The 27,065-nt window shown below is 49.4% G+C and overlaps 1 protein-coding gene across 9 annotated transcripts in view; it reads right to left on the bottom strand.

Annotated features, from left to right (window-relative positions):
- LOC146423581 (uncharacterized) overlaps positions 1-25,230 on the bottom strand; it is a 32,179-nt gene extending 6,949 nt beyond the window's left edge. The window contains exons 1-13 of one of the 9 annotated variants that reach the window (XM_085044711.1): positions 25,175-25,230; positions 23,194-23,303; positions 20,875-21,043; positions 19,496-19,621; positions 19,442-19,462; positions 19,271-19,408; positions 15,675-17,024; positions 14,705-14,764; positions 13,397-13,446; positions 12,339-12,467; positions 11,088-11,162; positions 3,744-3,927; positions 2,711-2,821 (exon numbers count right to left, since the gene is read on the bottom strand). In XM_085044711.1, the coding sequence (XP_084900837.1) occupies positions 2,711-2,821; positions 3,744-3,927; positions 11,088-11,162; positions 12,339-12,467; positions 13,397-13,446; positions 14,705-14,764; positions 15,675-17,024; positions 19,271-19,408; positions 19,442-19,462; positions 19,496-19,621; positions 20,875-20,960 (2,330 nt within the window). In that variant the 5' untranslated portion in view covers positions 20,961-21,043; positions 23,194-23,303; positions 25,175-25,230. Of the gene's footprint in view, positions 1-2,710; positions 2,822-3,743; positions 3,928-11,087; positions 11,163-12,338; positions 12,468-13,396; positions 13,447-14,704; positions 14,765-15,674; positions 17,025-19,270; positions 19,622-20,874; positions 21,044-23,193; positions 23,304-25,174 lie in introns of all 9 variants that reach the window. The other 8 variants (XM_085044713.1, XM_085044712.1, XM_085044715.1 and 5 more) reach the window with 8 other exon arrangements.
- Positions 25,231-27,065: the final 1,835 nt, after the last annotated feature.

Genomic DNA, 27,065 nt, shown 5'->3' with positions numbered 1-27,065 from the left:
ACCCCAAAACCACCCCAAAAATACCACAAAACTTCCCCAGAAATACCCCAAAACCTCCCCGAAAATACCCCAAAACTGCCCCAAAAAATCCCCAACACCCCAAAAATACCCCAAAACCACCCTGAAAATACCACAAAACCACCCCAAAAATACCCCCCGAAACCTCCCCAAAAATACCCCAAAACTTCCCCGAAAATACCCCAAAACCTCCCCAAAAAAACCCCAAAATTCCCCCCAAAAATCCCTCCAAAACCCCGAAACTTCCCCAGAAAACCCCAAAACCACCCAAAAACCCCCAAACCACCCCAAAAATACCCCAAAACCGCCCCAAAAATCCCTGCAAAAACCCCCGAAACTTCCCCAAAAAAATCCCAAAACCTCCCCAAAAAAATCCCAAAACCTCCCCAAAAATACCCCAAAACTGCCCCAAAAATACCCCAAAACCTCCCAAAAAAAACCCCCAAAACCGCCCCAAAAAAATCGCCAAAACCACCCCAAAAAAATCCCCGAAACTGTCCCAAAAAAATACCCCAAAACCACCCCGAAAACCCCCAAAACCACCCCAAAAAATCCCCAAAACCACCCCAAAAGTACCACAAAACTTCCCCAAAAAAATCCCCAAAACCTCCCCGAAACTACCCCAAAACTGCCCCAAAAAAAATCCCCAAAACTGCCCTGAAAATCCCCAAAAAAATCCCACCAAAAACCCCAAAATTCCCCCAGAAAATCCCCCCAAAACCACCCCAAAAAAATCCCCAAAACCACTCCAAAAAGCCCCCAAAAAACCCTAATATCCAGCAAAAATCCCCCTAAAAATCCCACCAAAACCCCTTAAATTCTCCCCAAAAACCCCAAAATTCCCAGAAAATTCCCCCAAAACCTCCCCAAAACCCCAAAACCAAAAAAAATCCCCAAAACTGCCCCAAAAACCCAAAAAAAACCCCAAAAAATCCCAGAATCTCCCCAAAATCCTACCATGAGACCCCAAAAACCTCCCAAAATCACCCCCTAATCCCATCATAGGAACCCAAACCCCACCCCAAAACTGTCCCCACCCACAGGGTGACCCCAAAACCACCCCTGGGACCCCAAAATCTCTCTTGGGACCCCAAAAAATTTAGGAAACCCCAAAAAACCCCCTCAGGTGTGGGAGGGACATCAGGTCTACCCATTGAATTACATTAACGGGACATCAGGTCTACCCATTGAATTACATAAGGACATCAGGTCCACCCATAGGTTGCTATATGGGACACCAGGTCTACCCATTGAATAACATTAGAAGGACATCAGGTCTACCCATTGACTAATATAAGGACATCAGGTCTACCCATTGAATTACATTAATGGGACACCAGGTCTACCCATAGGTTGCTATATGGGACACCAGGTCTACCCATTGAATTAGATTAGGGAGCCATCAGGTCTACCCACTGTCTACTATGTGGGACACCAGGTCTACCCATAAGTTACTAAAAGAAGACAGCAGCGCTTCCAATTAAATTACATTAGGGGGACACCAGGTCTACCCCTTAATTGCTAGGCGGGACATCAGGTCTACCCATAGATTACTAAAGGACCCACCAGGTCTACCCATTGACTAATATTAGAAGGACATCAGGTCTACCCATTGAATTACATTAGGGGGGACAGCAGGTCTATCCGCTGGCTACTATGTGGGACACCAGGTCTACCCATAGGTAGCAAGAAGACAGCAGCTCTTCCCATTGAATTACATTGGGAGACATCAGGTCTACCCATTGACTGCTATGCAGGACGCCAGGTCTACCCACAGCTTACTGTTAGTCAGGTCTACCCATTGAATTACACTAGGGGGACACCAGGTCTACCCCTTGACTGCTATGCGGGACATCAGGTCTACCCATAGATTACTAAAGGACCCACCAGGTCTACCCATTGACTAATATTAGAAGGACATCAGGTCTACCCATTGAATTACATCAGGGGGGACAGCAGGTCTACCCATTGGCTACTATGTGGGACACCAGGTCTACCCATAGGTTGCTAGAAGAGACAGCAGATCTTCCCATGGAATTACATTAGGGGGACAGCAGGTCTACCCATTGACTGCTATGTGGGACGCCAGGTCTACCCATAGAGTACTAAAAGACCCACCAGGTCTACCCATTGACTAATAGGACATCAGCTCTTCCCACTGAATTACATTAGGGGGACATCAGGTCTACCCCTGACTGCTATGCAGGACATCAGGTCTACCCACAGATTACTTAAAGACCCACCAGGTCATTACTATTAGAAGGACATCAGGTCTACCCATTGAATTACATTGCGGGGACACCAGGTCTACCCATTGAATTACATTGCGGGGACACCAGGTCTACCCATTGAATTACATTGCGGGGACACCAGGTCTACCCATTGAATTACATTGGGGGGACACCAGGTCTACCCAAGTAAGAGCCATCAGGTCTACCCATTGAATTACATTGGGGGGACACCAGGTCTACCCATTGAATTACATTGGGGGGACACCAGGTCTACCCACATAAGAGCCATCAGGTCTACCCATTGAATTACATTGCGGGGACACCAGGTCTACCCACATAAGAGCCATCAGGTCTACCCATTGACTTCTATTGAGGGGTAAATTTGGGGGATCCCCGAGGGGGGTTTTTTGGGGAGGGGGTCCCCAAAACTCCAGGGGGTCACCCCATGGGTGAGGCCTCACCGGGTGGGCTTGAGCTGCACCTCGTCCTCCTCTTCCTCGCGGGGAGGAGGTCCCTGGGGCAGAGCGCGGTGCTGCGACGCCAGGAAGCTGAACATGTCGAAGGTGCACTTCCTGGGGGGGGAGAGAGGGAAATTTGGGGGGTTAGGGGTGACCCAAAAACATGGGTGACACCCCCAGACCCGTGGGTGACACCTCCCAGTGCCTCCCAGTATGGCCCAGTGCCACACCAGTCCCATTCCAGTGCCTCCCAGTATAAACCAGTGACGTTTTACCCCCTCCCATTTTCCACCTAAAAAACTCCCATTCTCCACCCCAAAATCCCCATTTTCCACCCCAAAACCTCCAGGTTTTTTCCTCCCAGTCCCTCCCAGTCACACCCAGTTCCACCCCAGTATAAACCGGTATATCCCAGTATAAACCAGTATAACCCAGTTCCCTTTTTACCCCTAAAACCCCCATTTTTCACCCCAAAATCCCCATTTTCCACCCCAAAACCTCTGCGTTTTCTCCTCCCAGCCCCTCCCAGTCCCTCCCAGTTCCATCCCAGTATAACCCAGTGCCTCCCAGTCCCTCCCAGTATAAATCAATCCCATTTTTAACCCTTAAACTCCCATTTCCCCCACTAAAACCCCATTTTCCACCCTAAAATCCCCATTTTCCACCCCAAAACCTCCGTGTTTTCTACTCCCAGTCCCTCCCAGTCCTTCCCAGTCCCTCCCAGTACAAACCAATCCCATTTTTAACCCTTAAGCTCCCATTTTCCCCCCGCAAAACCCCCATTTTCCACCCCAAAATCCCCATTTTTCACCCCAAAACCGCCGCGTTTTCTCCCCCCAGTCCCTCCCAGTATAAACCAATCCCATTTTTAACCCTTAAACTCCCATTTTCACCTCCAAAATCCCCATTTTTAACCCCCAAAACTCCCATTTTTCACCCTAAAATCCCCATTTTTCACCCCAAAACCGCCACATTTTTCCCTCTCAGTCCCTCCCAGTCCCTCCCAGTCCCCTCCCAGTCCCTCCCAGTCCCTCACCTCAGGTAGAGCTCGGCCCTGGCGCACCCCGAGGGGTTCCTGGGCGGGGGGCAGTGGGGAGGATCTCTCCGGGGAGGATGATAACGGAACCGGTAGTGAGAGCAGCGAGCAGCGCCGGGCAGCTGCTCCAGCAGGAACAGCACTGCGTCGTGGTGGATGCCCAGGAGGCGCAGACCGCTCATCCCTGGGGGGGAAAAATGGGGCTGGGGGCTTCCAAATGGGGCTGGGGGGAGTTTAGAGGGGATTTTGGGGGGTCTGGGGGCTTTAAAATGGAGATTTGTGGGCTTTAATTGGGGTTTAATGGGGTTTAAATAGGGTCCAGGGGGGCTCAAAACGAGGTCTAGGGGCTTCAAAATGGGTCTGGGGTTGTTTAGAATGGGTCTGGGGGCTTCAAAATGGGTCTGGGGGCTCTGAAATGGTGGTTTGGGGGGTCTAAGGGGGCTTAAAATGGGATTTCAGGGGGCTTTAAAGGGAACAAAATGGGTTTTCGGCAGTCTGGGGTTTAAGTGGGTCTGGGAGCATTAAAATGGGTCTGGGGGCTTCAAATGGGTCTGGGGGCTTTAAAATGGGGGGTTTGGGGGTCTGAAAATGGCTTTAAATGGGGTTTAAATGAGTTTTTTGAAGAGTCTGGGGGGTTTAAATTGGGTCTGGGAGCTTAAAAATGGAGCCTGGGGAGTTTAAATTGGGTCTGAAGGTGTTTAATTGGGTCTGGGGGCTTCCAAATGGGTCTGGGGGCTTCATGGGGTTTTGGGGTCTAGGGGCTTTAAATGGGGATAATGGGGTTTAAATGAGTTTTGAAGTCTAGGGGGTTTAAATTGGGTCTGGGAGCTTAAAACGGAGCCTGGGGTTTAAATGGGTCTGGGGGTGTTTATATTGGGTCTGGGGGCGTTAAAATGGGTCTGGGGGCTTCAAAATGGTGGTTTAGGGGCTTTAAATTGGGTTGAAATGGGATTTCAATGGGATTTCAATGGAGCAGAAACACCCTGGAGTTGTGGTTGATGCCCAGGAGGCACAGACTGATCATCCCTGGGGGCAGAAAATGGGGCTGGGGGCTTCCAAATGGGTCTGGGGGCTTTAAAAATGGTGGTTTTTGGGGGCCTGGGAGCTTTAAAATGGGGTTTTGGGGTCTGGGGGTTTAAACTGGGTCTGGGGCATTTAAAATGGGTCTGGGAGTGTTTAAAATGGGTCCAGGGGCAATTAAATTGGGCCTGGGCTTAAAATGGGGTTTTGAGGCATTTCAGTGGGATTTTGGGGAGGTCTGGGGGCTTGAAATGGGGGCTGGGGGTGTTTAATGTGGGACTAGAGGTGTTTAAATTGGGTCAAGGGCTAAAATGGGTCTGAGGGCTCTGAAATGGGGTTTGGGGGAATTAAAATGGGGGTTTTGGGGGTCTGGGGGCTTTAAAATGGAGATTTTGGGGTTTAAATGGGGTTTAATGGGGTTTAAATGGGCTCTGGGGGCTCAAACGAGGTCTGGGGTCCTGAAATGAGGTCTGGGAGTGTTTAAAATGGGTCTGGGGGCTTCCAAAATGGGTCTGGGGGCTTCGAAATGGGGTTTTGGGGGTCTGGGGGCTTTAAAATGGGGATTTGGGCTTTAAATGGGGTTAAAAGGGTTCGGCAGTCTGGAGTTAGTGGGTCTGGGAGCATTAAATGGGTCTGGGGGCTTAAAATGGGGAGTTTGGGGGTCTGGGGGCTTTAAAATGGCTTTAAGTGGGGTTTAAATGAGTTTTGAGGAGTCTGGGGGGTTTAAATTGGGTCTGGGGTCTTTAAAATGGGGTTTGGGGGTCTGGGGGCTTTAAAGGCAGTTTGGGGGCTTTAAATGGGGTTTGAATGGATTTTTGGGAGTCTGGGGTTTAAATTGGGTCTGGGGGCTTCAAAATGGATCCTGGGGAGTTTAAATTGGGTCTGAAGGTGTTTAAATTGGGTCTGGGGGCTTCAGAATGGGTCTGGGGATTCGATGGGGTTTTGGGAGTCCGGGGGCTTTAAATGGGAGTTAAATGGGGTTTAAATGGCTTTTGGGACTGGGGGTTGAAATGGGTCTGGGGGCTTTAAAATGGGTCTGGGGCTTCAAAATGGATCCTGGGGAGTTTAAATGGGGTCTAAAGGTGTTTAAAGGGTCTGGGGGCTTTAAATTGGGTCACAGGGGGCCAACTGGAGTCTGAGGCTCTTAAATGTCTGGAGGGTTCAAATTGGGTCTGGGGGCTTTAAAATGGGGTTTGGGGTCTGGGGGCTTTAAAAAGGCAGTTTGGGGGCTTTAAATGGGGTTTGAATGGATTTTTGGGGGAGTCTGGGGGGTTTAAATTGGGTCTGGGGGCTTCAAAGTGGATCCTGGGGGAGTTTAAATTGGGTCTGGGGCTTCCAAGTAGGTCTGGGGGCTTTGAAATCGGGGCTTCGAGGGGTTTTGGGGTCTGGGGTTTTAAAATGGCTTTAAATGGGGTTTAAGTGAGTTTTTGGGAGTCTGGGGGGTTTAAATTGGGTCTGGGGGCTTTAAAATGGGTCTGGGGGCTTCAAATGGATCCTGGGAGTTTAAATGGGGTCTAAAGGTGTTTAAATTGGGTCTGGGGGCTTCGAAATGGGTCTGGGGGCTTTGAAATGGGGGTTTTGGGGGGTCTGGGGGCTTTAAAATGGCTTTAAATGGGTTTAAATGAGTTTTGGGGAGTCTGGGGGGTTTTAATTGGGTCTGAGGCTCAAAATGGGGCTGGGGGCTTTAAATGGGGTTTTTGGGGTCTGGGCTTTAAAAGGCAGTTTGGGGGCTTTAAATGAGGTTTGAATGGATTTTTTTGGGCGTCTGGGGGCTTAAAATGGGTCTGGGGGCTTCAAAGTGGGTCTGGGGCTCTAAGATGGGGTTTTTTTGGGGTCTGGGGGTTTTAAAATGGCTTTAAATGGGGTTTAAATGAGTTTTTTGGGGAGTCTAGGGGGTTTAAATTGGGTCTGGGAGCTTAAAAACGGAGCCTGGGGGAGTTTAAATTGGGTCTGAAGGTGTTTAAATTGGGTCTGGGGGTGTTTAGAATGGGTCTGGGGGCTTCGAAATGGGTCTGGGGGCTTCAAAATGGTGGTTTAGGGGCTTTAAATTGGGTTGAAATGGGATTTCAATGGGATTTCAATGGGATTTCAATGGAGCAGAAACACCCTGGAGTTGTGGTTGATGCTCAGGAGGCACAGACTGTTCATCCCTGGGGGCAGAAAATGGGGCTGGGGGCTTCGAAATGGAGTCTGAGGCTCTTTAAATGGGGTCTGGAGGTGTTCAAATTGGGTCTGGGGGCTTTAAAATGGGGATTTGGGGGCTTTCAATGGGGTTTGAATGGATTTTTTGGGGAGTCTGGGGGATTTAAATTGGGTCTGGGGTCTTCAAAATGGATCCTGGGGGAGTTTAAATGGGGTCTGGGGGTGTTTAAATTGGGTCTGGGGGCTTCAAAATGGGTCGGGGGGCTTTGAAATGGAGTTTTTTTGGGGTCTGGGGGTTTTAAAATGGCTTTAAATGGGGTTTAAATGAGTTTTTTGAGGAGTCTGAGGGCTTTAAATTGGGTCTGGGAGCATTAAAATGGGTCTGGGGGTGTTTAAATTGGGTCTGAAAGTGTTTAAATTGGGTCTGGGGCTTCCAAATGGGTCTGGGGGCTTCGAAATGGGGTTTTGGGGGTTTGGGCTTTAAAATGGCTTTAAATGGGGTTTAATGGGGTTTGGGAGTCTGGGAGGTTTTAATGGGTCTGAGAGGCTTCAAATTGGGTCTGGGGGCTTTAAAATGGGGTTTTGGGGTCTGGGGGCTTTAAAATGGCGTTTGGGGCTTTAAATGGGTTTATGGGACTGGAGTTTAAATTGGGTCTGGGGAGGCGGTCTAAAATGGGGTTTTGGGGTTTGGGGCTTTAAAATGGGGATCTGGGGACTTTAAATGGGGTTAAAATGGGTTTTCGGCGAGTCTGGGGTTTAAATTGGGTCTGGGAGCATTAAAATGGGTCTGAAACCAACTGGGGGCTTCAAAATGGGGTTTTGGGGTCTGAGGGTTTTAAAATGGCTTTAAATGGGGTTTGAATGAGTTTTTTGGGGAGTCTGGGAGGTTTAAATTGGGTCTGGGGGCTTTAAAATGGGTCTGGGGGCTTCCAAATGGGTCTGGGGCTTTAAAATGGGTTTAAATGGGGGTTTAATGGGTTTAAATGGGCTCTGGGGCAAAACGGGGTCTAAATGAGGTCTGGGGGTGTTTAAATTGGGTCTGGGGGCTTCAAAATGGGTCTGGGGGCTTCGAAATGGGGTTTTTGGGGTCTGGGGGTTTTAAAATGGCTTTAAATGGGGTTTAAATGGGTTTTAGGAGTCTGAGGAGTTTAAATTGGGTCTGGGAGCATTAAAATGGGTCTGGGGGAGCTTTAAAATGGGGTTTGGGGGTCTGGGGGCTTTAAAATGGCTTTAAATGGGGTTTAAATGAGTTTTGAGGAGTCTGGGGGGTTTAAATTGGGTCTGGGAGCTTAAAAATGGAGCCTGGGGGAGTTTAAATGGGGTCTGAAGGTGTTTAAATTGGGTCTGGGGGCTTCAAAATGGGTCTGGGGGCTTCGATGGGGTTTTTTGGGGGGTCTGGGGGCTTTAAATGGGAGTTAAATGGGGTTTAAATGAGTTTTTTGAGGAGTCTGGGGGTTTAAATTGGGTCTGGGAGCTTAAAAACTGGGGTTTAAATTGGGGGTCTGGGGGCTTAAAAATGGGTCTGGGGGCTTCAAAATGGAGTTTAGGGGCTTTAAATTGGGTTGGAAATGGATTTCAATGGGATTTCAAAAAATGGGCTGGGGGCTTCCAAATGGGTCTGGGGCTCTGAAATTCTGGGGGCTTTAAATGGGGTGGTCTGGGGGCTTTAAAATGGTTTTTCAATGGGATTTTGGGGAGGTTTGGGGCTTTAAACTGGGGGTATTTAAGGCAGAGTTTAAATTGGGTCTGGGGGCTTCAAAATGGGTCTGGGGGCTTCAAAATGGGGTTTTGGGGGTTTGGGACTTTAAAATGGGAATTTGGGGGCTTTCAATGGGGTTTTAATGGGTTTTTTGGAGAGTCTGTGAGGTTTAAATTGGGTCTGGGGGCTTCAAAATGGGGTTTTTTGGGGTCTGGGGGCTTTAAAATGGGTCTGGGGGAGTTGAAAAGGGAATTTTATGGGATTTTTGGAGGATTTTTTGTAGGTTTTTAAAAAAATTCTTGAGAATTTTTTTTTTGGGATTTCTTGGGGTGATTTTGGGAATTTTTGGGTGGATTTTGCAATTTGTGAGATTTTTAGGATTTTAGATTTTTGGGATTTCTTGGGGTGATTTTGGGGGAATTTTATGGGATTTTTTTGGGATTTTTCTGGGATTCATTTGGGATTTTTTGGGGTATTTTTTGGGGGATTTCAGGCTGATTTTGGGGGAATTTTATGGGATTTTTTGGGGATTTTTTAAAAAACTTCTTGGCGATTTTGAGGGGATTTTTTAAAATTTCTTGGGGATTTTTTGGGGCGATTTTGGGGAGTTTTTGGGGTGGATTTTGCACTAATTTTATGAGATTTTTTTGGCGATTTTTTAATGATTTCTTGAGGATTTCTTGGGGTGATTTTGGGGGAATTTTATGGGATTTTTTGGGGATTTTTCTGGGATTTCTTAGGGATTTTTTGGAGATTTTTTTGGGGATTTCAGGCTGATTTTGGGGGAATTTGAAGGGATTTTTTTGGGGATTTTTAAAAAAACTTCTTGACGATTTTGGGGGGATTTTTTTTAATTTATTGGGAGTTTTTTGGGGCGATTTTGGGGAGTTTTTGGGGTGGATTTTGCAGTAATTTTATGAGATTTTTTGGCGATTTTTAAATGATTTCTTGAGGATTTTTTGGGATTTCTTGGGTATTTTTGGGGGAATTTTGGGGGAATTTTATGGGATTTTTCTGAGATTTCTTAGAGATTTTTTGGAGACTTTTTTGGGGGACTTCTTGGGGTGATTTTGGGGAATTCTATGAGATTTTTTTGGCACTTTTTTAGTGATTTCTTAAGGATTTTTTGGGATTTTTGGGGGTGATTTTGGGGGAATTTTATGGGATTTTTTGGGGATTTTTTAAAAAACTTCTTGGCGATTTTGAGGGGATTTTTAAAAATTTCTTGGGAATTTTTTGGGGCGATTTTGGGGAGTTTTTGGGGTGGATTTTGCAGTAATTTTATGAGATTTTTTGGCGATTTTTAAATGATTTCTTGAGGATTTTTTGGGATTTCTTGGGTATTTTTGGGGGAATTTTGGGGGAATTTTATGGGATTTTTCTGGGATTTCTTAGACATATTTTGGAGATTTTTTTGGGGGACTTCTTGGGGTGATTTTGGGGAATTCTATGAGATTTTTTTGGCACTTTTTTAGTGATTTCTTAAGGATTTTTTGGGATTTTTGGGGTGATTTTGGGGGAAATTTTATGGGATTTTTTTTGATTTTTCTGGGATTTCTTAGAGATTTTTTGGAGATTTTTTTTGGGATTTCTTGGGGTGATTTTGGGGGAATTCTATGAGATTTTTTGGCGATTTTTTAATGATTTCTTGAGGATTTTTTGGGGTGATTTTGGGGGAAATTTTATGGGATTTTTTGGGGATTTTTCTGGGATTTCTTAGGGATTTTTTGGAGATTTTTTTTGGGATTTCAGGCTGATTTTGGGGGAATTTTATGGGATTTTTTTGGGATTTTTAAAAAAACTTCTTGGCAATTTTGAGGGGATTTTTTAAAATTTCTTGGGGGTTTTTGGGGTGGTTTTGGGGAGTTTTTGGGGTGGATTTTGCAGTAATTTTATGAGATTTTTTTGGCGATTTTTTAATGATTTCTTGAGGGTTTTTTGGAGTGATTTTGGAAGAATTTTATGGGAATTTTTTTTGATTTTTCTGGGATTTCTTAAATATTTTTTGGAGATTTTTTTGGGGATTTCAGGCTGATTTTAGGAGAATTTGATGGGATTTTTTTGGGACTTTTCTGGGATTTCTTAGGGATTTTTCGGAGATTTTTTTTGGGATTTCAGGCTGATTTTGGGGGAATTTTATGGGATTTTTCTGGGATTTCTTAGAGATTTTTTGGAGATTTTTTTGGGGGATTTCTTGGGGTGATTTTGGGGGAATTCTATGAGATTTTTCTGGCGATTTTTTAAAGATTTCTTGAGGATTTTTTGGGGTGATTTTGGGGGAATTTTATGATTTTTTGGATTTTCTGGGATTTCTTAGGGATTTTTGGAGATTTTTGGGATTTCAGCTGATTTTGGGGGAATTTAATGGGATTTTTTGGGCTTTTTTAAAAAACTTCTTGGCAATTTTGGGGGGATTTTTAAAAATTTCTTGGGAATTTTTTGGGGCGATTTTGGGGTGATTTTTGGGGATTTTGGGGTCTCACCTGCGAAGCTCAGGTGCCTCAGGTGGGCGTTGGCTCGAGCTTCCTGAACTCTCTCCAGCACTGCTCGCCAGGCGCCTGGGGAGACCCAAAATCCCAAAATTCACCCCAAAATAATCCCAAATCCACCCCAAAATAATCCAAAAAAACCCCAAAATAATCCGAAAAAAACCCAAAATAATCCCCAAAAAATCCTGAATTTCCTTTTAAAAATCGCCCAAAAAACCCTAAAATCCTCCCCAAAATAACCACAAAATAATCCCAAATCCACCCAAAATAATCCTAAAAAAATCTGGAATTTTTCTATTAAAAATCGCCCCGAAAACCCCCAAAATCCACCACAAAATCCACCCCAAAAATTCCCAAAATCCACCCCAAAGTAATTCCAAAATCCACCCCAAAATAATCCCAAAATCCCCAAAATCCACCCCAAAATATCTCCAAATCCAACCGAAATAATCCCCAAAAAATCCTCAATTTTCCTATTAAAAAATCGGCCCAAAAGCCCAAAAATCCACCCCAAAAATAAACCCAAAAAGAATCCCAAATCCAACCATAATAATCCCCAAAAAGTCCCAAATTCCACTCAAGAAAATCCCCCCAGGAAACCCCAGAATCCCATTTTTCACCCCAAAACCGCCGCGTTTTCTCCCCCCAGTTGCTCCCAGTATAACCCAGTTCCCTCCCAGTATATCCCAGTTTATCCCAGTTCCTCCCAGTATAAACCAGTTCCCATTTTTAACCCTTAAACTTCCACTTTTAACCCTTAAACTCCCAGTTTTCACCCCAAAATCCCCATTTATCACCCCAAAACCGCTGCGTTTTCTCCCCCCAGTCCCTCCCAGTATAAACCAGTCCATCCCAGTCCATCCCAGTTACCCTCCAGGCTGTTTGCCGTCACCCTCAGCCCATCCCAGTATAAACCAGTCCCATTATTAACCCTTAAACTCCCATTTTCCCCCTAAAAATCCCAATTTTTGCCCCCAAAATCCCCATTTTTCACCCCAAACCCTCCACGTTTTCTCCCCCCAGCCCCTCCCAGTATAAACCAGTATATCCCAGTTCCATCCAAATATATCCCAGTATAAACCAGTTCCCATTTTTAACCCTTAAACTCCCATTGCCCCCCTAAAAATCCCAATTTTTGCCCCCAAAATCCCAATTTTTCACCCCAAAATCCCCATTTTTCACCCCAAAACCGCCCCGTTTTCTCCCCCCAGTCCCTCCCAGTCCCTCCCAGTCCCTCCCAGTTACCCTCCAGGCTGCTGGCCGTCACCCTCAGCCCATCCTCGCTGCTGATCTCGAAGCGCAGGTGGGGGAGGGGCGGGGCGGGGTCACTGCCGGGGTGGGGGAGGGGATCCTCCTCGTCCTCCGAGCTGCCGCCTGGGGGAGGGGAGGGGAGGGGACAGGTGAGGCCACGCCCATCCCAGGTGAGGCCACGCCCATTCCAGGTGTGACCACACCCATTGCATGTGAGGCCACACCCACTCCATGTGAGACCACGCCCACCCCAGGTGAGTCTCCTCCCCTTAGAGGAAGCCCCGCCCATCTTATGTGACCACGCCCACGCAGGTGTGTCTGATCACACCCGGGTGTGACCACGCCCACCTCAGGTGTGTATGAACCCACCCAGGTGACGCCACGCCCACCCCAGGTGAGCCGGACCACGCTCAGGTGTGACCAGGCCCACCCCAGGTGAGACCACGCCCTTTCCAGGTGTGACCACGCCCACCTCAGGTGTGTACGAACACACTCAGCTGAGACCACGCCCACCCCAGGTGAGCCTGACCACGCTCAGGTGTGACCACGCCCATCCCCAGGTGTGACCACGCCCACCCCAGGTGTGTATGAAGCCACCTAGGTGAGGCCACGCCCCCTTAGATGAGGCTCCTCCCCATCCCTAGATGAAGCCACGCCCACCCCAGGCTGAGGCTGACCACGCCCAGGTGTGACCACGCCCACCCCAGGTGAGGCTCCTCCCCCTCAGGTGAGCCCCCGTCCCTCTAGCTAAAGCCCCGCCCATATTGCGTGGCCACGCCCATTCCAGGTGTGACCACGCCCACTCAGGTGTGTCTGACCACACCCAGGTGTGACCACGCCCACTCAGGTGTAGCTGACCACACCTAGGTGAGACCACGCCCACCCCAGGTGTGCATAAACACATCCAACTCAGACCACGCCCACTCAGGTGAGACCACACCCATTCCGGATGTGACCACACCCACCCCAGGTGAGTATAACACACCCAGGTGAGACCACGCCCACCCTAGCTCTGACCACGCCCACCCCAGGTGTGACCACGCCCCCCTCACCTGCACAGGTGACCCAGGGCGGCTCGGTGGTGACGTCACTCGGGGGGGACCTGGAGGGGGGGGAGGGGCACAGGTGAGTTTGGGGGAAAATTTGGGGATTTTGGGAGATTTGGGGAAATTTTGAGAGATTTGGGGAATTTTTTTTTTAAATTTTGGGGAATTTGGGGAGAATTTTTTTTAATTTTGGGGGAATTTGGGGAATTTTTGGGGGAAGATTTGGGAGAATTTTGGGGGAATTTTTGGGGGAAATATTTCGGTATTTTGGGGGAAATTGAGGGAGATTTGGGGAATTTTATTTCAGGTGATTTTGGGGTCAATTTGGGGTCAATTTGGGGTGATTTTGGGGTTTTTCTGGTCAATTTTGGAGTATATTTTGGTGTTTTTCAGATCGATTTTGGAGTGATTTTTGGGTCAATTTTCGGGTCCATTTTGGAGTCAATTTTGGGATTTTTCAGGTCAATTTTGGGGTGATTTTTGAGTCAATTTTAGGCTGATTTTGGGGTCAATTTTGGGGTTTTTTGGGTAAGTTTTGGGGTGAATTTTGGGGTTTTTTGAGTGAATTTTGGGGTAAATTTTGGGTTTTTTCAGGTCAATTTTGGGGTGATTTTGGGGTTTTTCAGGTCAATTTTGGGGTCATTTTTGGGGTCAGTTTTGGGGTGATTTTGGGGTTTTTTGGGTTAATTTTGGGGTCAATTTTGGGGTGATTTTGGGGTTTTTCGGGTCAATTTTTGGGTTAATTTTGGGGTTTTTCAGGTCAGTTTTGGGGTGATTTTGGGGTTTTTCAGGTCAATTTTTGGGTCAATTTTGGGGTTTTTCAGGTCAATTTTGGGGTCATTTTTGGGGTGATTTTGGGGTGATTTTTGGGTCAATTTTGGGGCGATTTTGGGGTTTTTTGGGTCCCTTTTGGGTCCATTTTGGGGTGATTTTGGGGTCAATTCTGGGGTGACTTTGGGGTTTTTTGGGTCCATTTTGGGGTGATTTTGGGGATTTTCGGGTCAGTTTTGGGGTGATTTTGGGGTTTTTTGGGTCAATTTTGGGGTGACTTTTAGGTCAATTTTGGGGTCAGTTTTAGGGTGATTTTGGGGTTTTTCAGGTCAATTTTTGGGTCAATTTTGGGGTTTTTCAGGTCAATTTTGGGGTGATTTTGGGGTTTTTCAGGTCAATTTTTGGGTTAATTTTGGGGTTTTTCAGGTCAGTTTTGGGGTGATTTTGGGGATTTTCGGGTCAATTTTGGGGTGATTTTTCAGTCAATTTTTGGGTGATTTTGGGGTGAATTTTGGGGGGATTTTGGGGATTTTGGGGTCTCACCCGCAGCTGTCACTCATCAGCTCCTCAGGCTCCTCCTTCACCTCCCTGGGATGGACTGGGCTGAGGGGGGAGAGAGACTGGGATGGACTGGGATGGACTGGGAGGGACTGGGATGGACTGGGAGGGACTGGGAGGGACTGGGAGGGACTGGGAGGGACTGGGACGGACTGGGAATGGAACTGGGATTGAACTGGGAGGGACTGGGATGGACTGGGATGGAACTGGGATGGACTGGGAAGGACTGGGATGGACTGGGATGGAACTGGGATGGAACTGGGATGGACTGGGATGGAACTGGGATGGACTGGGAAGGACTGGGATGGACTGGGACGGACTGGGAATGGAGCTGGGATTGAACTGGGAGGGACTGGGATGGACTGGGATGGACTGGGAGGGACTGGGAGGGACTGGGATGGACTGGGATGGACTGGGAAGGACTGGGATGGACTGGGATGGACTGGGATGGACTGGGAATGGAGCTGGGATTGAACTGGGATTGAACTGGGATTGAACGGGGAGGGACTGGGAATGGAACTGGGACACAGTGGTGGCACCAACTTGTCCCCAGATGTCCTCAATGTCCCTAAATCCCCCAATGTCCTCAGTGTCCCCAATGCTCTCAATGTCCCCAAATCCCCAGTGTCCCCAACATCCCAAATGTCCCCAATATCCCAAATGTCCCCAATTCCCCCCAATATCCACGATGTCCCCAATGTCCCCAAATCTCCCCAATGTCCCCAAATCCCCCAATATCCCCGATGTCCCCAAATCCCCAGTGATGTCCCCAGTGTCCCCAATTTCCCCAATAATGTCCCTGATGTCCCCAATGTCCCCAAATCCCCAATGTCCCCAAATTCCCCAATGTCCCCAACATCCCCAATGTCCCTAATGTCCTCAATATCCCCAACATCCCCTAATGTCCCCAATGTCCCCAAATCCCCACTGTCCCCGATGTCCCCAGTCTCCTCACCCGCTGTCCCCAACGTCCCCATCCAGCTCCAGCCGAGGTCTCTTCCCCCCTGGCCCTGTCCCCTCCCCGGGGCGCTTGGCGTGTCCCCAAGGTGTCCCCAAGGCGTCCCCGAGGCCGTTGGGGGCTGTGACGTCACCGAGGTGGTGGCCCTGAGCGATGTCCCCAAGCTGGTGGCTTTGAGTGACGTCACCGAGCTGGTGGCTTTGAGCAATGTCCCCAGGTTGGTGGCTTTCAGAGATGTCCCCAGGTTGGTGGCTTTCAGAGATGTCCCCAAGCTGGTGGCTTTGCGCCATGTCCCCAGGGTGGTGGCTTTGCTCATTGTCCCCAAGGCGGTGGCCCTGGCTGACGTCCCCAAGCTGGTGGCTCTGCGCAGTGTCCCCAGCGCGGTGGCCCTGAGCGATGTCCCCAAGCCGGTGGCTTCCGGCCATGTCCCCGAGGTGGTGGTGGCCCTGGACATTCCCAAGCTGGTGGCCCTGAGCGATGTCCCCAAGGTGGTGGCTTTCAGCGATGTCCCCGAGCTGCTGGCTTTCCGCCACGTCCCCGAGGTGGTGGCTTTGCTCCATGTCCCCAAGCTGGTGACTCTCCTCGATGTCCCCAACCCGCTGGTGGCTCTCCCAGCCGTTGTCATTGTCCCCAGTGCTGTCCCCGTCGCCGGTGACACCGCGGAGGACAAAGTCCACAATGTCCGGCGGGAGACCCTCGGGGACAGGGGGAGGTGGTGGCATTGTCACCAGGGGTGGTGGCATCGTCCCTGAAGGTGGCACTGTCCCCACGGCTGGTGGCGTTGTCCCTGGAGGTGGCACTGTCCCCAAGGCTGGTGGCATTGTCCCTGGAGATGGTGGGACTGTCCCCACAGCAGGTGGCACTGTCCCCACAGGTGGTGGCATTGTCCCCAAGGCCGGTGGCATTGTCCCCAGGGCTGGAGGTGGCATTGTCCCCAAGGCCAGTGGTGGCACTGTCCCCACAGCGGGTGGCACTGTCCCCAAGGCCGATGGTGGCACTGTCCCCACAGCGGGTGGCACTGTCCCCAAGGCTGATGGTGGCACTGTCCCCACAGCGGGTGGCACTGTCCCCAAGGCTGGTGGCACTGTCCCCAAGGCTGGTGGCACTGTCCCCGCTGTCCCCCTGGCGCCATCGTCAGCCCCGTCCAGCTGGCGGATGTGGGGACAGTGGGACAGAGGTGACACGGGTGACACGGCCGGCGCTGCCACCACCCGGCGGGAGTAGCCGAAGTAGTGACCCCGCGGTGACCCCGGCGGTGGCATTGTCACCGGCGATGTCACCGGTGACGTCACCGGCGATGTCGCAGCCTCGTCGTCGTCCTCGCTGGTGTCACCGGGGGAGGGTGGCCTGCGGGGACAACGGCGTCAGGGTGACAATGGGGTGACATTGAGACGACAATGGCATTGGGGTGACAATGGCGTTCAGGTGACAATGGCATGACAATGACCGGAAAAGTGACAATGGCGTTGGGGTGACATTGGGGTGACAATGGCGTTGGGGTGACAATGATCTGAAAGGTGACAATGGCATTGGGGTGACAGTCAGGTGAAAATGGATTGGGGTGACATTGGGGTGACAATGGCCTGACAATGACCTGAAAGGTGACAATGGCATTGAGGTGACAATGGCGTTAGGGTGACATTGGGGTGACAATGACATTGAGGCAATAATGGCGTTGGGGTGACAATGGCATGACAATGACCAGAAAGGTGACAATGGCACTGAAGTGACATTGGGATGACAAATGCACCGAGGTGACAATGGCATTGGGGTGACAATGGGGTGACAATGCCATTAGGGTGACAATGGCATTGAGGGTGACAATGGGGTGACAATGACATTGAGAAGATGATGGGGTGACAATGGCACTGAGGTGACAATGACATGGGGGTGACAATGGCATTGGGGTGACATTGCGGGTGACAATGGCACTGAGGTGACAATGGCATTGAGGGTGACAATGGCATTGGGGTGACAATAGGGTGACAATGGCACTGAGGTGACAATGGCATTGAGGGTGACAATGGGGTGACAACGCCATTAGGGTGACAATGGCATTGAGGGTGACAATGGGGTGACAATGGCATTGAGGGTGACAATGGGGTCACAATGGCACTGAGGTGACAATGACATGGGGGTGACAATGGCATTGGGGTGACATTGCGGGTGACAATGACATTGAGGTGCCAATGGACGGGGGTGACAATGGAGTGACAACGCCATTAGGGTGACAATGGCATTGAGGGTGACAATGGGGTGACAATGACATTGAGAAGATGATGGGGTGACAATGGCACTGCGGTGACAATGACATGGGGGTGACAATGGCATTGGGGTGACAATAGGGTGACAATGGCACTGAGGTGACAATGGCATTGGGGTGACAATGGGGTGACAACGCCATTAGGGTGACAATGGCATTGGGGTGACAATGGGGTGACAATGCCATTAGGGTGACAATGGCATTGAGGGTGACAATGGGGTGACAATGACATTGAGAAGATGATGGGGTGACAATGGCACTGAGGTGACAATGACATGGGGGTGACAATGGCATTGGGGTGACAATAGGGTGACAATGGCACTGAGGTGACAATGGCATTGAGGGTGACAATGGGGTGACAACGCCATTAGGGTGACAATGGGGTCACAATGGCACTGAGGTGACAATGACATGGGGGTGACAATGGCATTGGGGTGACATTGCGGGTGACAATGACATTGAGGTGCCAATGGACGGGGGTGACAATAGGGTGACAACGGCACTGAGGTGACAATGACATTGAGGTGACAATGCCATTGGAGTGGCAATGGCATGAGAACGGCATTGAGAGTGACATTGAGGTGACAATGGCGTGACAATAACCTGAAAGGTAACAATGGCATTGAGGGTGACAATGACATTAAGGTGACAATGGCATTGGGGTGACAATGGGGTGACAATGGCATTAGGGTGACAATGGCATTGAGGTGACAGTGACCATGAGGTGACACTGACACTGAGGTGACAATGACATTGAGGTGACAATGACAGGAAGGTGACACTGACACTGAGATGACACTGACCACCAGGTGACAATGGCATTAAGGTGACAATGGCATTGAGGTGACAGTGACCATGAGGTGACACTGACCACCAGGTGACAATGACACTGAGGTGACAATGACCACCAGGTGACATTGACCACCAGGTGACAATGGCATTAAGGTGACACTGACCACCAGGTGACACTGACACTGAGGTGACAATGACATTGAGGTGACAATGACACTGAGGTGACAATGACACTGAGGTGACAATGACATTGAGGCGACAATGACACTGAGGTGACAATGACATTGAGGTGACAATGACACTGAGGTGACAATGACACTGAGGTGACAATGACATTGAGGTGACAATGACACTGAGGTGACAATGGCATTGAGGTGACAACAACATTGAGGTGACACTGACAGGAAGGTGACACTGACACTGAGGTGACACTGACCACCAGGTGACACTGACCATCAGGTGACAATGACACTGAGATGACAATGACAGGAAGGTGACACTGACACTGAGGTGACAATGACACTGAGGTGACACTGACCTGGCGCTGCCCGCCGCCTCTCCCTGTCCCCAGAGCCGCGGTGGCCCTGCAGGTGACATCGCCGGTGACATCGCCGGTGCCACCACCCCGTTCGATGACGTCATCGGCTGTGCCACCGCCCCGTTGGGTGACGTCATCAGTGACGCCACTGCCCCGTTGGGTGACGTCATTGCCTCAGGTGACAATGACGATGTCACCACCCCGTTGGGTGACGTCATCGGTGAGGTCACCACCCCGTTCGATGACGTCATCGCGTCAGGTGACAATGGCGGTGCCACCACCCCGTTGGGTGACGTCACCGGCGATGTCACCGCCCCGTTGGGTGACGATGGCCTCGGCAGTGGCAGCGACCTGGGGAGGTGACAATGACATCGAGGGTGACAATGGCCTGGGAGGCGATTTGGGGGATTTTTGGGGGATTTTTGGTAATTTTTGGGGGATTTTGGGTGATTTTTTGGTAATTTTGCGGTGATTTTGAGGGATTTTGGAGAATTTTTGGGTGATTTTGGGTGATTTTTGGTACTTTTTGGGTGATTTTTGGTTATTTTGGGGTGATTTTGGGCTTATTTGAGGTGATTTTGGGTGATTGACAGTGGTTTTGGCAATTTTGGGGTGATTTTGGGTGATTTTTGGGTGATTTTGGGTGATTTGTGGTAATTTTTGGGTGGTTTTGAGGTGATTTTGGGGGATTTAGGGGGATTTTGGTGGGATTTTGGGGGATGTTGGGTGATTTTGGGGACTTTTTGGTAATTTTTGGGTGATTTTGGGCTCACTTGAGGTGATTTTGGGCTGATTTAGGGTGATTTTGGGTGATTTTTGGGTGATTTTGGGCTGATTTAGGCTGATTTTTGGGGTGATTTTAGGTGATTTAGGCAGATTTTGGGGTGATTTTGGGGTGATTTAGGCTGATTTTGGGCTCATTTTGGCTGATTTTGGGCTCATTTAGGCAGATTTTGGGCTGATTTTGGGCTCATTTAGGCAGATTTTGGGGGATTTTGGGTGATTTAAAAAAAAAAAATTTGGGATGATTTAGGCTGATTTTGGGCAGATTTTGGGCAGATTTTGGGCTGATTTTGGGGTGATTTAGGGTGATTTTGGGGTATTTTGGGCTTATTTTGGGGTATTTTGGGCTGATTTAGGGGTGATTTTAGGTGATTTCGGCAGATTTTGGGCTGATTTAGGATGATTTTGGGGTCATTTAGGCTGATTTTTGGGGTGATTTTAGGTGATTTAGGCTGATTTTGGGGTGATTTAGGTGTAAATTGAATGATTTTTGGATGGATTTGGGCTGATTTTGGGCTGATTTTGGGGTATTTTGGGCTGATTTAGGCAGATTTTGGGGTGATTTTGGGGTGATTTAGGCTGATTTTGGGCTCATTTTGGCTGATTTTGGTCTCATTTTGGGTGATTTTGGGCTAATTTAGGCAGATTTTGGGGGATTTTGGGCTGATTTAGGCAGATTTTGGGGTGATTTAGGCTGATTTTGGGGTGATTTAGGCAGATTTTGGGTGATTTTAGGTGATTAAGGCTGATTCTGGGGTGATTTAGGCAGATTTTGGGCTGATTTTGGGGTGATTTTTGGGATTTTTGGTGATCCCACTCACCTGGCGGCCGGCCCCGCCCCGTTGGGCGATGACGTCACGGCGGGTGGCTCCGGGTGACCCCGGCGGGTGACACCGGCAGGTGACATCGCCCGCCGCTGCCACCTGGGCCTCGGGGACACCTCGGGGTCACCGACGGTGGGGATGTGGCGCGGCACAGCCGGGGCGTGGCCTGGGAAACGGCCCCAAAAATGTCCCCAATGTGACCCAAAAATGTCCCCAAAAATGTCCCCAAATCCTCCCAAATGTGTCCCCAAAAATGTCCCCAATGTGACCCAAAAACGTCCCCAAGGTGACCCAAAAATGGCCCCAAAAATGTCCCCAGTGTCCCCAAAAATGTCCCCAGTGTGACCCAAAAATGGCCCCAAAAGTGTCTCCAGTGTCCCGAAAAATGTCCCCAAAAATGTCCCAAATATGACCCAAAAATGTCCCCAAGGTGACCCAAAAATGTCCCCAGAAATGGCCCAAATGTGACCCAAAAATGTCCCCAAAATAGTCCCAAATGTGACCCAAAAATGTCCCCAAAAGTGTTCCTAATGTGACCCAAAAATGTCCCCAAAATGTCCCCAAAAATGTCCCAAATGTGACCCAAAAATGTCCCCAAGGTGACCCACAAATGGCCCCAAAAATGGCCCCTAAAGTGTCTCCAATGTGACCCAAAAATGTCCCCAAGGTGACCCAAAAATGTCCCCAAAAAGGTTCCCCAAATAATGTCCCCAATGTAACTCAAAAATGGCCCCAACAGTGTCCCCAGTGTCCCCAGAAATGTCCCCAAAAATGGCCCCAAAAATGTCCCCAATGTGACCCAAAAATGTCCCCAAAATAGTCCCAAATGTGACCCAAAAATGTCCCCAAAAATGTTCCCAATGTGACCCAAAAATGTCCCCAAAAATGTCCCCAAAAATGTCCCCAAAAATGTCTCCAATGTGACCCAAAAATGTCCCCAAAAATGTCCCCAAAAATGTCTCCAATGTGACCCAAAAATGTCCCCAATGTGACCCAAAAATGTCCCCAAAAATGTTCCCCAAAAAATGTCCCCAATGTAACTCAAAAATGGCCCCAAAAGTGTCCCCAGAAATGTCCCCAAAAATGGCCCCAAAAATGTTCCAAATGTGACCCAAAAATGTCCCCAAAAATGACCCAAAAAATGTCCCAAATGTGACCCAAAAATGTCCCCAAAAATGACCCCAGTGTCCCCAAAAATGGCCCCAAAAATGACTCAAAAAATGTCCCAAATGTGACACAAACATGTCCCCAAATCCTCCCAAAAATGTCCCAATGTGCCCCAAAAATGTCCCCAAAAACGTCACCAATGTGACTCAAAAATGTCCCCATTTTCCCCCAATTTCCCCCAAACTCCCCAATCCCAATTTTCCCCATTTTTCCCCCAATTTCCCCAATTTTCCCCGATTTCCCAATTTTTACCCCAATCCCCATTTTCCCCCAATTTCCCCCAATCCTGATTTTCCCAATTTCCCAATTTCCCCAATTTCCCCAATTTCCCCCAAACTCCCCAATCCCAATTTTCCCCAATTTTCCCCAATTTTTTCCAATTTCCCCCCAATTTTCCCCAATTTTTTCCAATTTTCTCCCAATTTTTCCCAAATTTCCCAATTTTCCCCAATTTCCCAAATTTTCTCCATTTTTCCCAATTTTCCCCCATTTTCCCCAATTTCCCCTTTCCCCAATTCCCCAATTTCCCAATTTCCCCAATTTTTCCCCAATTTCCCCAAATTTCCCAATTTCCCCCAAACTCCCCAATCCCGATTTTCCCCAATTTTCCCCAATTTTCCCCAATTTTTTCCAATTTTCCCCAATTTCCCCAATTTTTTCCAATTTCCTAATTTCCCAATTTCCCCCAATTTTCCCCAATTTTCCCCAATTTCCCCAATTTCCCTCATTTTCCCCAAACTCCCCAATCCCGATTTTCCCAATTTCCCATTTTTTCCTCAATTTCCCAATTCCCCAATTTCCCTGGTTTCCCCAATTTTCCCCAATTTTCCCATTTTTTCCCAATTTCCCCCAATTTTCCCCAATTTCCCCATTTTCCACCCAATTTGCCCCATTTTTCCCAATCTCCCCCAATTTTCCAATTTTCCCCAAATTTCCCCACTTTCCCCAATTCCCCAATTTTCCCCAAATTTCCCAATTTTCCCCAATTCCCCAATTTTCCCCAATTTCCCAATTTTTCTCCATTTTTCCCAATTTTCCCCCATTTTCTCCAATTTCCCCCAATTTCCCCCACTTTCCCCAATTCCCCAATTTCCCAATTTCCATTTAATTTCCCACCCCAAATTCCCCCAAATTCCCCCAAAATCTCACCGGGCGGGGGGAGGGGCCGCGAGGAGCTGCCGGGGGGGGGCAGCCGGCGGGGAGGTGACACTTTGGGGACATCGATGACGTCATCGCTGGGGGAGGGGCCGGGCTGGAACCTGGGGGAGGGGAGGAGAGAATTTGGGGTGGATTTTGGGGGTCCTTGGGGGATTTTGGGGGTCCCTGGGGGGATTTTGAGGGTCCCAAGATAGTTTGGGGTGGATTTCGGGGGTCTCAGGCTAATTTGGGGTGGATTTTGGGGGTCCTTGGGTGGATTTTGGGGGTCTCAGGCTAATTTGGGGTGGATTTTGGGGGTCCCTGGGGGATTTTGGGGGTCCCTGGATAATTTAGGGTGAATTTTGGGTGTCCCAGGCTAATTTGGGGAGGATTTTGGGGGTCCCTAGATAATTTGGGTTGGATTTTGGGGGTCCCAGCCTAATCTGGGGCGGATTTTGGGGGTCCCTGGGGGGATTTTGGGGGTCTCAGGCTAATTTGGGGTAGATTTTTGGGGTCCTTGGGTGGATTTTGGGGGTCTCAGGCTAATTTGGGGTGGATTTTTGGGTCCCTGAGGGATTTTGGGGGTCCCAGGCTAATTTGGGGTGGATTTTGGGGCTCTGGATAATTTGGGGGATTTTGGGGTCCCAGCCTAATCTGGGGTGGATTTTGGGGGTCCCTGGGGGATTTTGGGGTCTCTGGATAATTTGGGGAGGATTTTGGGGGTCTCTGGTTAATTTGGGGAGGATTTTGGGGGTCCCAAGACAATCTGGGTTGGATTTCGGGGGTCTCAGGCTAATTTGGGGTGGATTTTTGGGGTCCCTGGGGGGATTTTGGGGGTCCCAAGACAATCTGGGTTGGATTTTGGGGGTCTCAGGCTAATTTGGGGTGCATTCTGGGGGTCCCTGGGGGGAGTTTGGGGGTCCCAGGCTAATTTGGGTTGGATTTTGGGGGTCCCAAGACAATCTGGGTTGGATTTTGGGGGTCTCAGACTAATTTGGGGAGGATTTTGGGTGTCCCTGGGGGGATTTTGGGGGTCTCAGGCTAATTTGGGGTGGATTTCGGGGGTCCCTGGATAATTTGGGGTGGATTTTGGGGGTCCCTGAGGGGATTTTGGGGGTCCCAGGCTAATCTGGGGAGGATTTTGGGGTGGAATTTGGGGATTTTGGGGTTTTTGGGGATCCCAAATTAATTTGAGGAGGGGTCTCAGGGTGGGTTTTTGGGGTTCCCAGGATAGATTTTGGGGTGGAATTTGGGGATTTTGAGTATTTCAGGGTTTTTGGGGTGGATTTTGGGGTTTTTGGGGTTCTCAGGGTAGATTTTGGGGTGGAATTTGGGGATTTTAGGGGTTTTTGGCATCCCAAATTAATTTGGGGAGGGGTCAGGGTGGCTTTTTGGAGTTCCCAGGATAGATTTTGGGGTGGATTTTGGGGTTTTTGGAGTTCCCAGGATAGATTTTGGGGTGGATTTTGGGGTTTTTGGAGTTCCCAGGATAGATTTTGGGGTGGATTTTGGGGTTTTTGGAGTTCCCAGGATAGATTTTGGGGTGGATTTTGGGGTTTTTGGGGTTCCCAGAATAGATTTTGGGGTGGAATTTGGGGTTTTTGGGGTTCTCAGGATGGATTTTGGGGTTTTTGGGGTAGATTTTGGGATGGAATTTTGGGATTTTGGGGTTCCCAGGATAGATTTCGGGGTTTTTGGGGCGGATTTTGGGGTTTTTGGGGTTCCCAGGGTGGATTTTGGGGTGGATTTTTGGGATTTTGGGATCCCAAATTAATTTGGGGAGGGCTCTCAGGGTTTGGGGGTTCCTGGGTGGGTCAGATGAATTTGGGGAGGGGTCAGGGTGGGTTTTTGGGTCTTCCCAGGTGAATTTGGGGCGGATTTTGGGATTCTCAGGGTGGATTTTGGGGTGGAATTTGGGGATTTTTGGGGTGGAATTTTGGGATTTTTGGGTTTTTGGGATCCCAAATGAATTTGGGGAGGGGTCTCAGCTCACCTGGGCTGTCGTGGGTGATGGTCCTGTTGTCCTCAGGCCCAGTTTGGGGAGGGGTCAGGGTGGGATTTTGGGGTGGATTTTGGGGTGGAATTTGGGGATTTAGGGGTTTTCGGGATAGATTTTGGGCTGGAATTTTGGGATTTGGGGTTTTTGGGGTTCAGGGTGTATTTTGGGCTCACCTGGGCTCCCATGAGCAATCGTCCTGTTGTCCTCAGGTCCCATTTGGGGAGGGGTCAGGGTGGGATTTTGGGGTTTTTGGGATGATTTCGGGTAGATTTTGGGGTGGATTTTGGGATTTTTGGGCTGGAATTTTGGGATTTTTGGGATTTTGGGGTTCAGTTAATTTGGGGAGGGGTCTCAGCTCACCTGGGCTCCCATGAGCAATAGTCCTGTTGTCCTCAGGTCCCATTTGGGGAGGGGTCAGGGTGGGATTTTGGGGTTCCCGGGATGGATTTTGGGATGGAATTTGGGATTTTTGGGATTTTGGGATCCCAAATTAATCTGAGGAGGGGTCTCAGGGTTTGGGGGTCCCTGGGTGGATCAGATGAATTTGGGGAGGGGTCAGGGTGGGATTTTGGCTCTTCCCAGGTGAATTCGGGGCGGATTTTGAGGTGGAATTTGGGGATTTCGGGGTTTTCGGGGTAGATTTTGGGGTAGATTTTGGGGTTTTTGGGGTCTCAGTTAATTTGGGGAGGGGTCTCAGGGGTCTCAGCTCACCTGGACTCCCATGCACAATGGTCCTGTTGTCCTCAGGCCCCGTTTGGGGAGGGGTCTCCCCGCCGGCTGCCCCTGCCCCAGGCTGCTCCAGGATCCTGCAGCGATACCAGCAGCAGCGCCGAGCGTCCCGCGTGCTCCAGTACAGCCGCCAGCACCTGCACCAGTGCACACCAGTATAAACCAGTTAGAGACCGGTAGGGACCGGTATGGCTGAGTTAGAACCAGTATGGACCAGTAGGGATGGGTTAGAAACCAGTATGGACCAGTATGGACCAGTTAGAGACCAGTATGGACCAGTTAGGGACCAGTTAGGGACTGGTCTGGGTGAGTTAGAACCAGTATGGACCAGTTAGCGACCAGTCAGGGACCAGTAGGGACCAGTATGGACCAGTAGGGATTGGTTAGAAACCAGTATGGACCAGTTAGCGACCAGGCAGGGACCGGTAGGGACCAGTGTGGACCAGTTAGCGACCAGTATGGACCAGTTAGGGACTGGTGTGGGTGAGTTAGAACCAGTATGGACCAGTTAGGGACCAGTTAGCGACCAGTTAGCGACCAGTATGGACCAGTTAGGGACTGGTCTGGGTGAGTTAGAGACCAGTAGGGACCAGTGTGGATCAGTTAGAACCAGTATGGACCAGTTAGCGACCAGTTAGGGACCAGTATGGACCAGTAGGGATTGGTTAGAAACCAGTATGGACCAGTTAGCGACCAGTCAGGGACCAGTATGGATCGGTTAGAGACCAGTAGGGACCAGTGTGGATCAGTTAGAACCAGTATGGACCAGTATGGACCAGTCAGGGACCAGTTAGGGACTGGTCTGGGTGAGTTAGAACCAGTATGGACCAGTTAGGGACCAGTCAGGGACCGGTAGGGACCAGTGTGGACCAGTTAGGGACCAGTATAAACCAGTCAGGGACCGGTATGGACTGGTTAGAGACTAGTACGGACCAGTATGGACCAGTTAGGTACCAGTTAGGGACTGGTCTGGGTGAGTTAGAATCAGTATGGACCAGTTAGCGACCAGTTAGCGACCAGTCAGGGACCAGTAGAGACCAGTATGGATCGGTTAGAGCCAAACCAACACAAACCAAACCAGTATGGACCAGTTAACGACCAGTCAGGGACCGGTAGGGACCAGTATGGACCAGTAGGGATTGGTTAGAAACCAGTA

The sequence above is a fragment of the Lichenostomus cassidix genome, unplaced genomic scaffold, assembly GCF_008360975.1.
Source record: "Lichenostomus cassidix isolate B80296 unplaced genomic scaffold, HeHo_3.0 HiC_scaffold_37, whole genome shotgun sequence".
Taxonomy (NCBI): Eukaryota; Metazoa; Chordata; class Aves; order Passeriformes; family Meliphagidae; genus Lichenostomus; species Lichenostomus cassidix.
The sequence above is the reverse complement of the archived record's forward strand: the minus strand, read 5'-3'. Positions and strand labels throughout refer to the sequence as shown.